General features: G+C 36.3%; 1 protein-coding gene and 1 non-coding gene across 2 annotated transcripts; one reads left to right on the top strand and one right to left on the bottom strand.

The window, feature by feature from the left end:
* Positions 1–4717: 4717 nt before the first annotated feature.
* LOC111902686 (beta-amylase 2, chloroplastic) lies at positions 4718–8419 on the top strand. The gene is made up of 9 exons (XM_023898503.3): positions 4718–5094; positions 5439–5513; positions 5586–5789; positions 5890–6084; positions 6524–6688; positions 7311–7571; positions 7661–7879; positions 7955–8174; positions 8252–8419. Exons 1-9 carry the CDS (start codon positions 4849–4851, stop codon positions 8272–8274), a joined length of 1608 nt encoding a protein of 535 aa, XP_023754271.1. The 5' UTR covers positions 4718–4848; the 3' UTR covers positions 8275–8419.
* A 536-nt stretch (positions 8420–8955) lies between these two features.
* On the bottom strand, positions 8956–9039 carry TRNAL-CAA (transfer RNA leucine (anticodon CAA)). Its single transcript has one exon. It is a non-coding gene; the product is annotated as a tRNA-Leu (tRNA).
* Between the last annotated feature and the right edge of the window lie 5912 nt (positions 9040–14951).

Here is a 14951-nt window from a genome sequence, read left to right on the forward strand (position 1 = left end):
GACAGGACCGGCACGACGCTGTGTGACGTAAAAAGTGAGTTTACGATAAAGTGCTTTTTAGCCTTAGCGATCTAAATGAAATTCTTAGTATACGTTAAACCGAGAGCATTCATTAAAAGAATGTCCAAATTTGACTTCGTATGAAGAAGTTATGAATTTTCTAAGATTTGACATAGCGGTATGCATCCCGGAATTCGAATTATAGATTGAGCGATTTTTAGCTGACACAACCTAAACGAGAATCGAAGATCTTGTCGATAGTAGTTTAACGGTAAAAAGACAGACGAAAACGGACGTCGTATGAAGAAGTTATGAATTTTTTACGGACTTTTCTTGTCCTGGCCTGTTAAAAATATAATATTAAAAATGAAATCAAAATTAGCCAACGGAGTCTAAATGAAAGTTGTAGGGCATGGTCATACCTACGAGTGGATATAAAGAAGGTCAAAAAACAGAGCCCGTATGCTAAAGATATGAATTTTTGAAGTTTCAGACACAAACTTCGAGGTTGGTTCGAAGGAGTACGCCCAACGTACTCGTATACACGGTCCAAGATTGGCCACGTCGCCTACTCCTTTGCATGGTGCACATGTGTTCGTAGCCTTGACGCATCCGAAGTGATCCTTTCCTACGCCCAGCCTACGAAAGCATACGCCCAACGAAGAACCTTGTAAGGCAGCACGCCCTGCGTACCAGGAATTATGCCCAACGTAATGAGGAGCTTCGGCCTCCTATAAATAGGATACGAGGCTGCCCGAGTTATGTTTACAAATTTCACACTTTTACACCTTCTACTTTCTTTTTAGCCTATCCTAAACCCCACAAAGCCTAGGGTACCATCCTATCACCCGAAGAAAACCCGGAGCCCCAAAGTCTCCGAGAAAAAGAGTTTTTCGAGTCGAAACTCTACCCGCGTGAAGCCCAGTTTTTGAGTAAACATCCCGGTTTCATCGAAAAAGATTGTTTTAAGGGACATAGTGTTGTCCAATTACCATCTTATCAAGTAAGTGTGTAGTCACTTTCATCTTACACACACACACACACACACATATATATATATATATATATATATATATATATATATATATATATATATATATATATATATATATATATATATATATGAAGTATTTTCTATAAAATACGTGTTATGTGTATATATATTGTTTGTTTATTTGAGATGAGTGTTGAATGGATGTTTTATATAGGTTTTAAACTGTATATGTATTTTTATCTACAAATATGTTGGGTAAAACATGGGTAGATGAAATATTTGATGTGTAATAAAATAATGAGAGACCTCGATATTGTTGTTGTTCCAGTCATCTGGCGGAGTATAGATGGCGACCACAAACCTTTCTAGACATTCCAGTAGAACACTAGCAGGCCCACAATCTGTAGGTGTTTGTGAACGATGTGTTCATCGGTGTATTCCATCCCCCTCATGGTTGCCTTACAGACATATATGGCTGAGGAATCCCCTTAGCAGTAAAGTCCATCTCGATGATGATCCTTAGGATATGTCCCTTATGATAGGTGTTTAGGGACGTAAAGCGAGGATGACGGGAACGGGTAATCAGGGTTATTGTTGGTTGATGAAATTAATAAATTTATTGTTGGTTGATGAAATTAATAAATTTATTTATTGTGGGTTGAAAACCCTATGTGCTCACCAGGCTCCCAAGTCTGACCCACTCAACCTTTTATATTACAGGTAGTGGAACAAGAGCATAGTTGGATGATGACAAAGGATTTTGGATTATAGGCTAGTAGATGTAAATAACTGTTGCAAGGCCTATATCGTACTGTTTATGTTTTTGGTCTATATCGGAACATGACATCCTGTGGTTTTGTAATATAATGAAAATACATTTCTTTAGGAAATGCTTTAATAAATTTTTATCATATTTTGTTTTGGGGACAAATTTTGCAACATCTTTTGAAAGATTACTCTGATTTTATTTTAAAAGTATAAACGAAATCGATCTTTTCTGCCCGTGAAAATGGGGATGTCACACATTGCAAACAATTTTTATTTCCATTTGTAAGAATTAAACACTTCCATTTGCATTTTTTTGTTGGTTGATTTGTTCTTAGTCATGTGTGGCTAAGAAACCCTAATTTATAGTTCTTGTTCAAAACATGTTAATTGTTTGACTTGAATCATATGACTTGATACTTGATTTATGATTCTATTATAGTGATTATGTTCTTGTTTAAACTAGAATCATTGAATTTGATTTATGTTTGATTAGCTACTTATATAAATTGATTTTTTTGTGTAATTAACTAACTATTAGGGCACCTAATCATTCTATAAAGTTAACGATTGGTAACAAATAATAGGTTTTCTTATTGTAGAACATATATCACATGTTTTCACACTTATGAGCGTATGAGAATAAATGAACATTGTTGAGAAGCTTATATAAAACTTAATGCAGTTTCTCAATACAATCTAAAAGCGTGTTTAGATTGAATTAATAAAGATAGGTTTAGTCAAAGAGCGTGTTTTGGTTAGATAATTTGGCAAACGATGGGTATTAGAGCATGTTAATATCTTTTAGTACTCACTTAGAATAGCAATCATGAATTACATATTTACATCAAGTCAGAACCTAGTTAAATAACAACATTGAGAACTAGAACTAGAAGCGTTCCAACAAAGTGTTTACAAATCTATTTCCTTTTCTACATGCTTTCAAAGTAGATTGTTATTTTCATTATTTAACTTTTGCAAACAAAACCCCCTTTGTGACCAAAGTACCTTGCGCAAAGAGGTATAGACTTTTATCTCGTGTCTCTGTGGTTCGACCCTGTTTGTTGTGTACTACTTTTTAGTGCATTAAAGAGTGTATTTGGAGTCTATTGTACCCATATTATTTGTTAGGTTTGACGCACCTAACAATTCTCCACACCCATGACCCATAAACTCGACTACCAACCCGAATCTCTAAAAAATGACATACTAAATACGTTTTTCGAATATCAGGCCTTATGTATGAGGTGCTTGGCCAAATAGGAAAACATGTAACAAGAAACACTACTTAACTTCTCAATCCCGACCACAAAACCTCTTTGGACTTAACGATGCAACAAATACGACGAGAAAGATTAATGAGGTCCAAACCATTTATTAGCCAACAAAAGAGCCCTTCCCCTCTATTGTGGAACTAAGGGAATACACCCTACCTCCATGCTAGAACTCTCATACAACACGTAAAAAACTATGATAGTACGTATTGGAGACCTAGAACGTATGAGGCACACATAGAGTCACTAAAGTTGGACAGATGGTTTTGGTGCATGCTTTTCAAAACAACATTTAAATCATGTGGTTTGTAAGTTTAGCACCAAGCAATATCCATAATTAGGAAAAATTCACAGGCGAGCTCGCGAGTCACTTTTTTCCAACAGAGAAAGTATACCTCTAACAACCATGTAATCCTTGGTTGTTGAATACCTAGTAAGATTCAAAGAGGCCTGAGTGCAATGTTGTAAGGGAGATGATGACATGGTTGTTGGTGTATTTTCTCATGGGTTGCGACCAATTAACTATGTTGGAAGCTAACGGGAAAGGCACAAACAAACAGGAGTTGAAAAAAAGAAACAACCCTGCAAAATCTCTTCCAAAGAGTAACAAAATATATCAAACAAAAGATAACGAACGATACTCGAAAAATATAAAATCTTTGTACAAGAGTCCACAATACCAAAGTGTTAGTCGTACACATGCTCTCTGAAAACAAAGGAAATTTCATCACATCCAAAAACATACTTAACCACCATGGAAACAAACATCCCAGCCGGCAAACCATGTTTCCAACATTTCCGCAAGGACAAACACAGCAAGCAAAACCAAAACTAATGAACATCACTGATGAAAAAACAACCCTGCAAGATCTCTTCCAAAGAGTAACAAAATATATCAAACAAAAGATAACGAACGATACTCGAAAAATATAAAATCTTTGTACAAGAGTCCACAATACAAAGTGTTAGTCGTACACATGCTCTCTGAAACAAAGGAAATTTCATCACATCCAAAAACAGACTTAACACCATGGAAACAAACATCCCAGTCGGCAAACCATGCTTCCAACATTTCCGCAAGGACAAACACAACAAGCAAAACCAAAACTAATGAACATCACTAATGAAAAAACAAATCCAACTAACAAATCATAAGGTTGCCTACCAAAGGATGATAATAAATTCTGGGAATAAACACTTTACATCAAGCAAAACCAAAACTAGTGAACATCACTGATGAAAAAACAAATCCAACTAACAAATCATAAGGTTGCCTACCAAAGGATGATAATAAATTCTGGGAATAAACACTTTAAATAAACAATTCTAAACATCTTTAATCTCAAAAGATGAAGTGAATAAAAATGAAAATGACTTTGACCTTTCATAAATGATCTCGTTAGAAAATATGAGTAAACATGAAACTAAAAAGACAGCTTTCTATAGATTACTAAGAAAACTAAATGACACATCTACATTTTTCAATTCTCATGTTGGATGGGCTTGGCCACCTTGGATCGGGCCATGAACTTTGGGCTGCATGAAGATGCTAGATTACAAAGAAAACTAATACACCCAAAAGCTACTTATTTTAATCCAACTCTTGCAAATATAACAATTTTTCGGGCAACCTTTTGCTTTATTTTTTCAGTATAAAATACAATCACACAAATAGAGATACAATTTTAGTACTTTACGTGCAACTGAAATTCGGTGATCTCGATATTTCGGATCACGGGCCTTGTCCCGTCCCGCCATCTTCTTTCCCCTTTCCTTAAATTTCCAAAAGGGAAACTATGACAAGCTTCCAGTCCCATGGCGATGCCGTTTCCTAATTCTATGCTAAAATGCGCCACAACCATGGCTTTGGCCTCTGCAAACTCTGTTCTATTAGGACAGTCATTTCCGGCTCCTTCCGTAGCTCGATTTGCTCCTCGTTCTCGTAGTCTGAAGCCTAATTTCATCGATTTCAGCTCTCACACTCGAATTTCAGCTGCACCAAGTGAGTTTACGGAATCCTCGAATTTCGGTGATTCAGTTCATACCTCTGATGATCATCAGGTAAAAATGTGTTTGCGATTTTAAGTGTTTTCCTTGTATACATATTTTTTTTGTTAAAAAGGATTATTTGCAATTATGAAAATTATAAGCACAACCAAACATCCGTTTATAATTAGCATTGTGTATGAACGATTCTGCTAATCTTATAGCTGAACAGTTCGTGTTTTACTTCCGAAATCCGAATTACAGAATTATGATTACATTCATATTTTAGAAGTCAAATTATAGACTTTTTGGTCTTAGTGGTCCTAATCATTAAAATATGTATCGAAAATGATACCTTTAATAACACTTGTCGTTTTGTAATTTTAAAAGCGATCCCTGCTCCAAATTCTTTTCTGTAGGTTGTGGACATTGCCCCTTCAGAGGAGCGTGATTTTTCTGGCACACCACATGTTCCTGTATACGTTATGCTACCAGTGAGTTTTCAATCTTTTCTATTTGTTGTCAATAATTTCTGTCAGATTACATTTTTTATGTATGAATTTCAGTTGGGGATCATTGATATGGAGTGTGAGCTGATTAATCCTGATGAACTATCAAATCAGCTAAGAACACTTAAGTCAATTAATGTTGATGGAGTTATGGTTGATACATGGTGGGGAATTGTAGAAGCCAACACTCCACAACACTACAATTGGAAAGGTTACAGAAAACTATTTGAGATAGTACGCAACCTCGACCTTAAGCTACAGGTTTGTAAAAAGCCTCATTTCCTTGACAATCTGTATTAAGTCGTTATGTCTGCATGAAGTCAAAAAGTAACAATATATTTATATAATAATATGATATCAGGTTGTGATGTCATTTCATGAATGTGGAGGGAATGTTGGTGATGATGTTCATATTCCATTGCCAAAATGGGTAACAGAAATTGGTGAAGAAAATCCGGATATATATTTCACTGACAGAGATGGAAGACGCAACCCTGAAAGCCTTACATGGGGAATTGACAAGGAACGTGTTTTAAAAGGCCGTACTGCTGTTGAGGTATCAGATTTTAATTCTACCAAATGACATATTATATAAAAATAAAAATAAAATGAATGTTATAACAGGAAAATTACTGAAAATAGCAATGTTCTTTACTTTTTTTTTGCCAATACTAGTAAAATACTTACATATTGCTACCACTATAGACAAGGTATGTTATTCATTATATATTGCTATTATCGGTAAAAAAAAATGCAAGCTGCTATTATGGGTAAAAACTGTAATTTTGGTGCTATTTAAATTAAAAAAAAATGTAAGTATGTTGCTATTATGGGTTTAAACTTTAAATATTGCTATTATCGGTAAAAAAAATGTATACACGTTGCTATTCCAGGTAAAAAAGATAAAGTAGATTGTCTATATTGGTAAAAAAAGTAAAGTAGATTGTTATTTTATACAAATTTTCCTTTTAATAACTGTTGTGTTACATATGCAGGTTTACTTTGAGTATATGAGGAGTTTTAGGGTTGAATTTGATGATTTCTTCATGGATGGAAGCATTACTGAGATTGAAATTGGATTAGGTGCGTGTGGAGAATTGCGTTACCCATCTTACCCTGCAAAACATGGTTGGGAATATCCCGGTATTGGTGAATTTCAGGTATTTTATTATAGAAAGATCATGAAATGCTTATTTCCACATTTTTACCAATTTATGCAAAAATGTTACTTGTTTTGGGTTAATTACAAATAACCAACAATTAGGAGGTAAGGTAATATAACAAAATGAAAACCTTTTTAAATTTTATCACAAAATGATCACCTGTTACTTTTTTGCGAAATTGCTTATTAGAGGTCCGTCCCCACTAGAAAAAAAAAACCTAAAAAAATTAAGATATTTTCTCTATTTCTCGAATATAACATCATTTTCGTGAAAACTACAGTCATTTTCACAAAAATAATGTGTGGGGACAACTTAAAAAGCAATTTCCCGAAATTCAGTGGTGGTTCATTTGAAGAAAATGTAGTGGGGACCAATGAAAAAGCAATTTCGCAAGATCTATTCATGAATTATGCAACCATGTTTTCAACCAGTTAAACACGTTACGAATTTTGGTCCTAAGAATGAAACATGATTGCATATTCGTCTAAAAAATAACTTTGTAGCTAAATTAGGAAAAGATATGAAACTTTGTTGCATAAACATTAAACAAGAACATTATAAAAACGTAAACATGTTGAAATTTATAAAAAAAAAATCCAATGTTTTACTTGGAGTGCAGTGCTACGATAAGTACTTAACAAAGAGTCTTGAGAAAGCTGCAGAGGCAAGAGGACACTCATTTTGGGGTAGACCACCTGACCATGCAGGTTCTTATAATTCACAGCCTCAGGATACGAAATTCTTCTGTGATGGAGGTGAATACGACAGCGGCTATGGCAGATTTTTTCTAAATTGGTACTCTCAAACTCTCATTCATCACGGTGACAGTGTACTCTCCATGGCCAATTTGGCCTTTGAATCCACTCCCATTTCCGTAAAGGTTACCTCCTTTTAATATTGTTATTTATCTGTCTGCTGTCTGCTGTCTGCTGTTGATTATCTAAAAAAGTTTGATGGATGATATATCAGGTATCAGGTATCCATTGGTGGTACAAAACGGCGAGCCATGCTGCAGAACTGACAGCTGGATTTTACAACCGTGCCAACCGTGATGGATACGGTCCAATTGCTTCAATGTTAAAAAAACACAACACCGCTTTAAACTTTACATGTGTTGAGTTACGTACACTTGACCAACACGAGGGGTTTCCGGAAGCAATGGCAGATCCCGAAGGGTTAGTTTGGCAGGTATAGAAAAGATATATCTGTTGCTGATGTGGACATATGACGTGGCAGAACTGATTCTACTTGTTGTTTTTTTAGGTATTGAATGCTGCATGGGATGCTGATATACCAGTTGCAAGTGAAAATGCTCTTCCTTGTTATGATAGACAAGGCTACAACAAGATACTTGAACATGCAAAGCCAAGAGATGATCCTGATGGTAGACATTTATCTGCTTTTACCTATCTCAGACTTAATCAACCTCTCCTTGAAGAACACAACTTAAGGGAATTTCAACTGTTTGTCAACAGAATGCATGGTAATATATCTTTTTCCCTCCCTTAAATCAATGTGGTATTGCAATTTTCACTCACTGATTTTGTTTCATTAAAACAGGTGAAGTCGTGGAGGATCTTTAGCATCTAATCCAACTTGTTTTCTCATTTTCTCAACTTATGTTACACGTTTTGTGTTCGATGTAACTTGTAAACTCCAAAGTTTATGGTATAAGATATAAGTTGTTGAATTATTGTTTTCAATCCATCTAATTACTTCTTTGAAAAATGATATAGTCCAATAGTGTCCGTTATTGGTAAATACCAAGTAAACAACGAATCATTGGTTATGAACTTGTGGACCTACCTATTGTTGAAACTATTTTACGTTTTGTCATCTTTTTATTTGTGATGTGTTTTATGTTTTGATAAGATGCATGATTTCAATTCCTTTAAAATTTGATGTTTGCGACATCACGTCATCTTTTGGGGCATAGATGATTGTTTCGAAGTAAAAAGTTGTATAGTTTTATAATGAAATAAAACATTTATACTATATACTTTAATAGTATTGTGATATGTTGAACATGACACATTCTATTGCATTGGAATTTTACATTATGTAATTGTTTGTGTAAATGTAAAGTATATATATATATATATATATATATATATATATATATATATATATATATATATATATATATATATATATATCTTTCGCTTTGATGTTCGACGTACAAGCTTTTCTGTATTTACTATTTAGTGAGGGTTGATGTATAACCTGTCAAATTGATCTGAGAAAAAAATAAAACACTTGTTGAATGTCAGAAGTGGGATTTGAACCCACGCCCTCTCACGAAGACCAGAACTTGAGTCTGGCGCCTTAGACCACTCGGCCATCCTGACTTGTATGTTCTGAATATAGTTTAATAGTCATATTCGAACCCTACTTTGCTTGAACTACAGCATTAGCTTTTTACATATCATCGAACTTTCAACCTTTTTTTAGAAAGACACCTATTTAATCATTATTTATATTATAATTCCAAGCCTTTTCTTAGCTCCGAATCATCTACCCTAATAAATAAAAATGACTTTGCCATATGTCCTCTTCTCATTCATTTTGACACATGGCATTTTCTAGAAATTTTAAATTTTTCTATTTTCTACTTGTCATTTTATTGTATTTTTGATTTTATTAAATTAAAATCCACATTTAATATATAAGGTAATATATATGTAAGGTATTTATTAGAAAATGGTTTATACATGTAATGTATCTAATGCATTAAAGTCTCATTAGTTTTAATAATTCAAAAAATTTCTTATTTTTCTTATAAATTTAAAGTTTTCAAATTGTTAAAATTTTATATTTAATTTTTTTTAAATAAACTCATGTAATACATGGGTCTCACACCTAGTGTGTAACAAATTGAGATATTGAGATGTCTTTCGGTTAAAACTTGTACGAAGTACGATTACTATAAGTAATTTTTTTTTGGGAAATGTGTCTAGTAAAATTAATAACGAAACTTTTTAATTGTCATCGTACAATGAGTGAGATGGCAAACGGGCAACTAACTGTGCCGCTAAACCTTTTTGAATGGTAAAGCTAATTCTTTTAAAGACTACATCCGAAGATCTAGGGGATATAACATTACTATGCATGATTCGTTGTACTCTTTTAAGAAGCTCTACCGCATCCGGTGCGAGGAAACCAAACGTATCAAATGCAAATGATATGAACACGTGTTGATTTTATAAGCACGCTCTCTCATGTTTGGTGACTTTGCATGTGGCTACTTTTAAAGTAGTATGTCCCACTGTGAAACCCCCATCCCTCAGGCCCACGAGAGGGGATACCCCTGTAAGATCCACACATGCGTGTTTCCCTCCGACCCATCCAAAAATCAAAATGTCAGCCAGTCTGAGGGTTGACCTTCCTTCTGTCGAGTCAGTCAAGAAATTAACAGGTGCCTCTTTCTTAACGGAAACCCCAGCGCGCTTAAATATGTCAAACAAGACATCCCTAACCATATCGTGCCTGTATTTGAACCCCGAGAGTTCTTTACAGTGAATTGCATGCTCCCCAAAAGAATCCAAACATGCCTTGCGACACACATGACATATCTCGTCAGTTGGGAAAATGGGAATCATGAGTCGATATTTGAGAATAGTACGATACTCCACGGGAGACATGTGTTGTCCAAGCCCATCTATAGGGATAGCCAGAAGAAAATCTTGAGCATGTGGTGCACGTAAGCACTGGAAAACCGCTTTCTACCGAGCCGTCATGTCGAAATGCACTTCCATATCTTGGACAATTTTATGAAAAAAGGCACTCGCCAGTGTATTCTGGGATTTAGGGGGGGGGGGGCGGTGTCTTTAGTAGTAAAATTGTTAAGGTCAAAATCTGGAAGCTTGTTGCGAAGGAATGCCAAGGCATAATCATAATCAGAATCCATACCATGTATACCGTTATCCCGTAAGATGTGGTCTTGCAATACCCAAGATTGGGCCCTTGAGGCAAAAAAAAAAGCATAGGAGGTAGCCTCTACAGCCGAGTATAAACCCAAACCCCCAAGCCTAATGGGTAAGGAAGCAATTCGCCATTGTATGTCACCAAAGAAAGGGCCCCCACAAACCACAATGTCCTTAATCGCCCCGCGCAATCCATTGTCAAAGAATATTGTCGCCTCCTCCATGTGAACGGGTTGGCACGTCCTCAACCCAAAGAAAAGCTTAGCAATACCCATACAAGACCGAAGAAGAAGGAGCTCACTCTGGGGGTCAGACAATTGTGGAAGAAGGCGCATCAAATTCACACCGTTTTCAGCTCTCTTTATGGCTAGGTTGCGAATAAAACTAGCATCTCTACTAACAGCTCCCCCAAGAAGTTTCACCCCCAAAGGCGGCCTCCCGATGTCCGCCTGAAATAGCCCCTCCCGTAACTTCCTACCATCATACAAGGGCCAAAAGAGCTCGGTTTTCTTGATATTCAGCTGAAGGCCCAATTTTGGACCAGTCACCGTAATGATGCCCAATGCTTTGGCCACCTCCTCCGAATCTCCGATAAGTGTGCCATCATCCAAGTACCATGCATGGAGCAGAAGCTTGCAATTATCTCTAATCTTATGCAAGAGCGGTTGAAACACAATGGCAAAGAGAAGGATTAATCTTAACTAAGTTATAGTATATGTTACAAGGATTCCGTACATATAAAGAACGCCGAAATCCGAGTTATAACGAGGAAGTCATGACTTGTCGAAGTTTCGCGACAGAACCGACACGACACAGCGCGACGTAAATAGTGAATTTACATTGGAGCGATATTTATCCAAAACAATCTAAATGAGAATTGAAGATCTCATCAATAGTAGTGCAACGACGGAAATACGGACGAAAACGGACGTCAAACGAAGAAGTTATGAGTTTATAACGGAGTTTTCCTGTCCCGGCCTACTAAAAATAATATATAAGTAATATAATTATAATATATTAAAAATAAAGTCAAAATTAGCCAATGTAATCTAAACGAGAGTTGTAGAGAATAATCTCACATTCGCTTCGATATAAAGAACGTCGAAAACGGAGTTCGTATGCGAAAGTTATGAGTTTCTGAAGTTCAAGGCGCGAAACCCCAAAACTATCAGATACCACGACGTGGAAAGCAGTGTCACGACGTGGCCAGTCTTCTGACACCTCCGTGAGTCCCCCAGATGCAACTTGTGATGATGCATGCAGTGACGACCAAGCCCACGACGTGGAAAAAGGTACCACGACATGGCAAGGGCAGATTTTGCCCTATAAATAGATTTGAAGGGCCAACAGTTTAGGGTTGCTATTTTCTCTTCTCTCTCCCGTTTTACCTCGATTTATGTGCAAGAAATACCCCCGAAGCCCCGATATCAACCCCGAGACCTGAAGCAAGTCCCGAAGCCTCGAAGATCCCGAGAAGAAAAGAGTTTACAAGCCGAAGCTCTACCCGCGAGAAACCCGGTGTGTAAAGATATCCCGGTTTCACCGAAGAATACTACTCTTAGAGCTGTAGTGTTGTCTGATCATCTTCTGATCAAGTGAGTGTATAGTCCCTTTCATAACACGATTTTAATACCAGTATTGTGTCAATGTATTAAGTATATGTTTTGGGTGAGTATGTGATCACTTTCTTCTAACACTTAATATATATATATATATATATATATATATATATATATATATATATATATATATATATATATATATTAAGTATTTGCTATGAAATACGTGCTATGTGTTTATATATTGTTGTTTATTTGAGATGAGTGTGGAATGAATGTTTTATATAGGTGTTAAAGGAGTTAATCTATATATGTATTTTATATCTATAAATATGTTATGTTGGGTAGAACATGGGTAGATGAATTAGATGATGTGTGATGATAATTAGGTGACGAGAAATAAGTGATGATAATTAGGTGATAAGAGATAGGTGACGATAGAAAGGTGATGATAGATAGGTGGTGATAAATAGGTGATGTGAGATGAGAGGAGATACCATAACCTTGACCGGCGATGTGGCAATTTGGCGATGTAGTCATCTACCAGAGTATAGATGGCGACCACGGACTATTCTAGATGACCCCGTGGAAACACCAGCAGGCTCATAACCTGTAGGTGATGAATTACGAGTTCAGACGATGTTGTAACTACGTATTCATGCGATGATACTCTAACTCTTACTATGAATTATGAGTCCAAGCGATGTCGTGGCTGCGTATTCATGCGATGATAGTCTAACCCTTGCTATGAATTACTAGTCCAGGCGATGTTGTGACTACGTATTCATGTGATGATCCTTAGGAAAAAGTCCTTAGGAACAAACATATAAGGAAATGTGATGTAAAGAGATGAGAGGTAAATACGATGTAGGAGATGACCCTTAGGATAAATTCCTTAGGGAAGGTACTTAAGAAATAAATGGAGATAACGGGGATGGGTAATTGGGTTGATTGTTTGATGATTGAATATATATATATATATATATATATATATATATATATATATATATATATATATATATATATATATATGATATTGTGTATATGCTCACCAGGCTCCCAAGCCTGACCCACTCAGTTTAATTGTATCACAGGTATCGATATGAAGCTGCTTGGCACTGAGAGATTAAAGGAGATGTAAATCACTAGAGTAAATGAATGTATGTTCTGTTTATGCTTATGTGTCTCCATCGGATAATGACATCCCGAGGTTTTATTATTTAATGAAAATACATTCTCTTTGAGAAATGTTTTGATAAATTTTTATCATATCTTGTTTTGGGAACAAATTCCGCAACCGTTTTCTTTAAACGATTACTCTGATTTTAAAATAAAGCATAAACAAACCAGTCTTTTATGGCCGTGAAATTTGGGGATGTCACACCTAGATATAACCTTGCTGCTTGACCATATAGGAATTCTACCCACAAGGAAATAGAGGGACGCCTCAATCTGACCTCATGAAGTAATGCGGATCTGTCAACAAGGTTAAAGGAATTAGAGAAGTCCACGGTAAGCATGGAGAGAGATTTGTCATTGTGGCGCTCACTCAACAACCTATTGGCGCTATGCAAAATGGCCTCAGCGCTACCCGACACCCCGACTCCGAACTAAAAATCATTGAGATATTTGGCCATTTCTTTACCAACCCCTTTCATGGCCAACTTGGAAACCAAACGTCTCCATATAGTACCTAATGCAATAAGTCGTATTCCCTTGTCAGGTTTTAAGAGCGGCATGAGAGGAGCAGAGGCAACAAATTCTGCCAAGCTCGAAGGGCATCTTCCCCCTAGCCATAGATTAACCACAAAAGTAATAGCACGCAGGAGGTCTTTGGCTATAGTCGAACCTTCTCTACAAAGGGCATCTAAAATGTGTTGAGCTCTCAACCCGTCCCTCCCACACGAGGTACCTTTAGGGAAGGATTTAATTCCCCCAAGGACATTGTCAACATCCACAACCAGGGGAGGTTCTGAAAATATGGTGTTGGGCATGGAAGGCGGTGGCTTGTATCGATGCTTATCCTCCAATGCCTTTGTGGTATCACCCCCAAATGGAGCAACCCCCGAAGAACATAAAAATTTCACAGCTGCTGTAAAATGTCCATCAGCAGCGTTACGAAGACATTGTCTGACATTGGTGCTGCCCGGTGTTCTTTTCTCCTGAATGTACTCTTCGTTTTTATCTTGTTGCTCCAGTCTTGCATTGTCAACTAAGTTTTTAAATAGCTTGGCGATACCGTCTTCAGTCCCCCAAGTAGCTAAAGCGCTCAAGATATTACGATGTTGCAAAGACTTCCTGTTGCCAGACCTACTTTCTTGCCTATTCTTGGGCATGAACACCTGAAGAGTACACCTAGGAAGAATTAACAGAGCAACCCACGCTTCAACGGATCCGGGATGAGCAACCACTTAGGAAAGGGCTGCTTTCAAAGCCTGAGAAAAAGTCATACGACAATTATGAGGGATGCTTTGACAGTGATGATAGGTAGCTTAATTAAATAAGTTTTAAGCTGATGTAGGATGATGCATGGTATTCTGAAAAAGTAAACCCATTTGGAATTTGACCAACTACCATCAAATGCAGTGTAAATATGTACATTATGTTGGTAATTAAAAAAGTTTTAAGCTGCTTTCAAACGGTAATTATTATTAATATTATTTTTTATAAACACATGATCACTTGGTACAAAATTCGTGTCTTTAGATTTAATATAAAATCATATATATGTATTCATAGTTTTCTTTCCTTAATATAAAATATAACTAGTTTATAACT

Source organism: Lactuca sativa, chromosome 7 (genome assembly GCF_002870075.4).
Source record: "Lactuca sativa cultivar Salinas chromosome 7, Lsat_Salinas_v11, whole genome shotgun sequence".
NCBI lineage: Eukaryota > Viridiplantae > Streptophyta > Magnoliopsida > Asterales > Asteraceae > Lactuca > Lactuca sativa.

Coding starts and splice junctions, on each gene's coding strand:
- LOC111902686 (XM_023898503.3), top strand. CDS start 4,849: ATGGCGATGCCGTTTCCTAATTCTATGCTAAAATGCGCCACAACCATG. Junction 6,085..6,523: donor AAGGCCGTACTGCTGTTGAG/GTATCAGATTTT, acceptor TTACATATGCAG/GTTTACTTTGAGTATATGAG. Junction 7,880..7,954: donor CCGAAGGGTTAGTTTGGCAG/GTATAGAAAAGA, acceptor TTGTTTTTTTAG/GTATTGAATGCTGCATGGGA.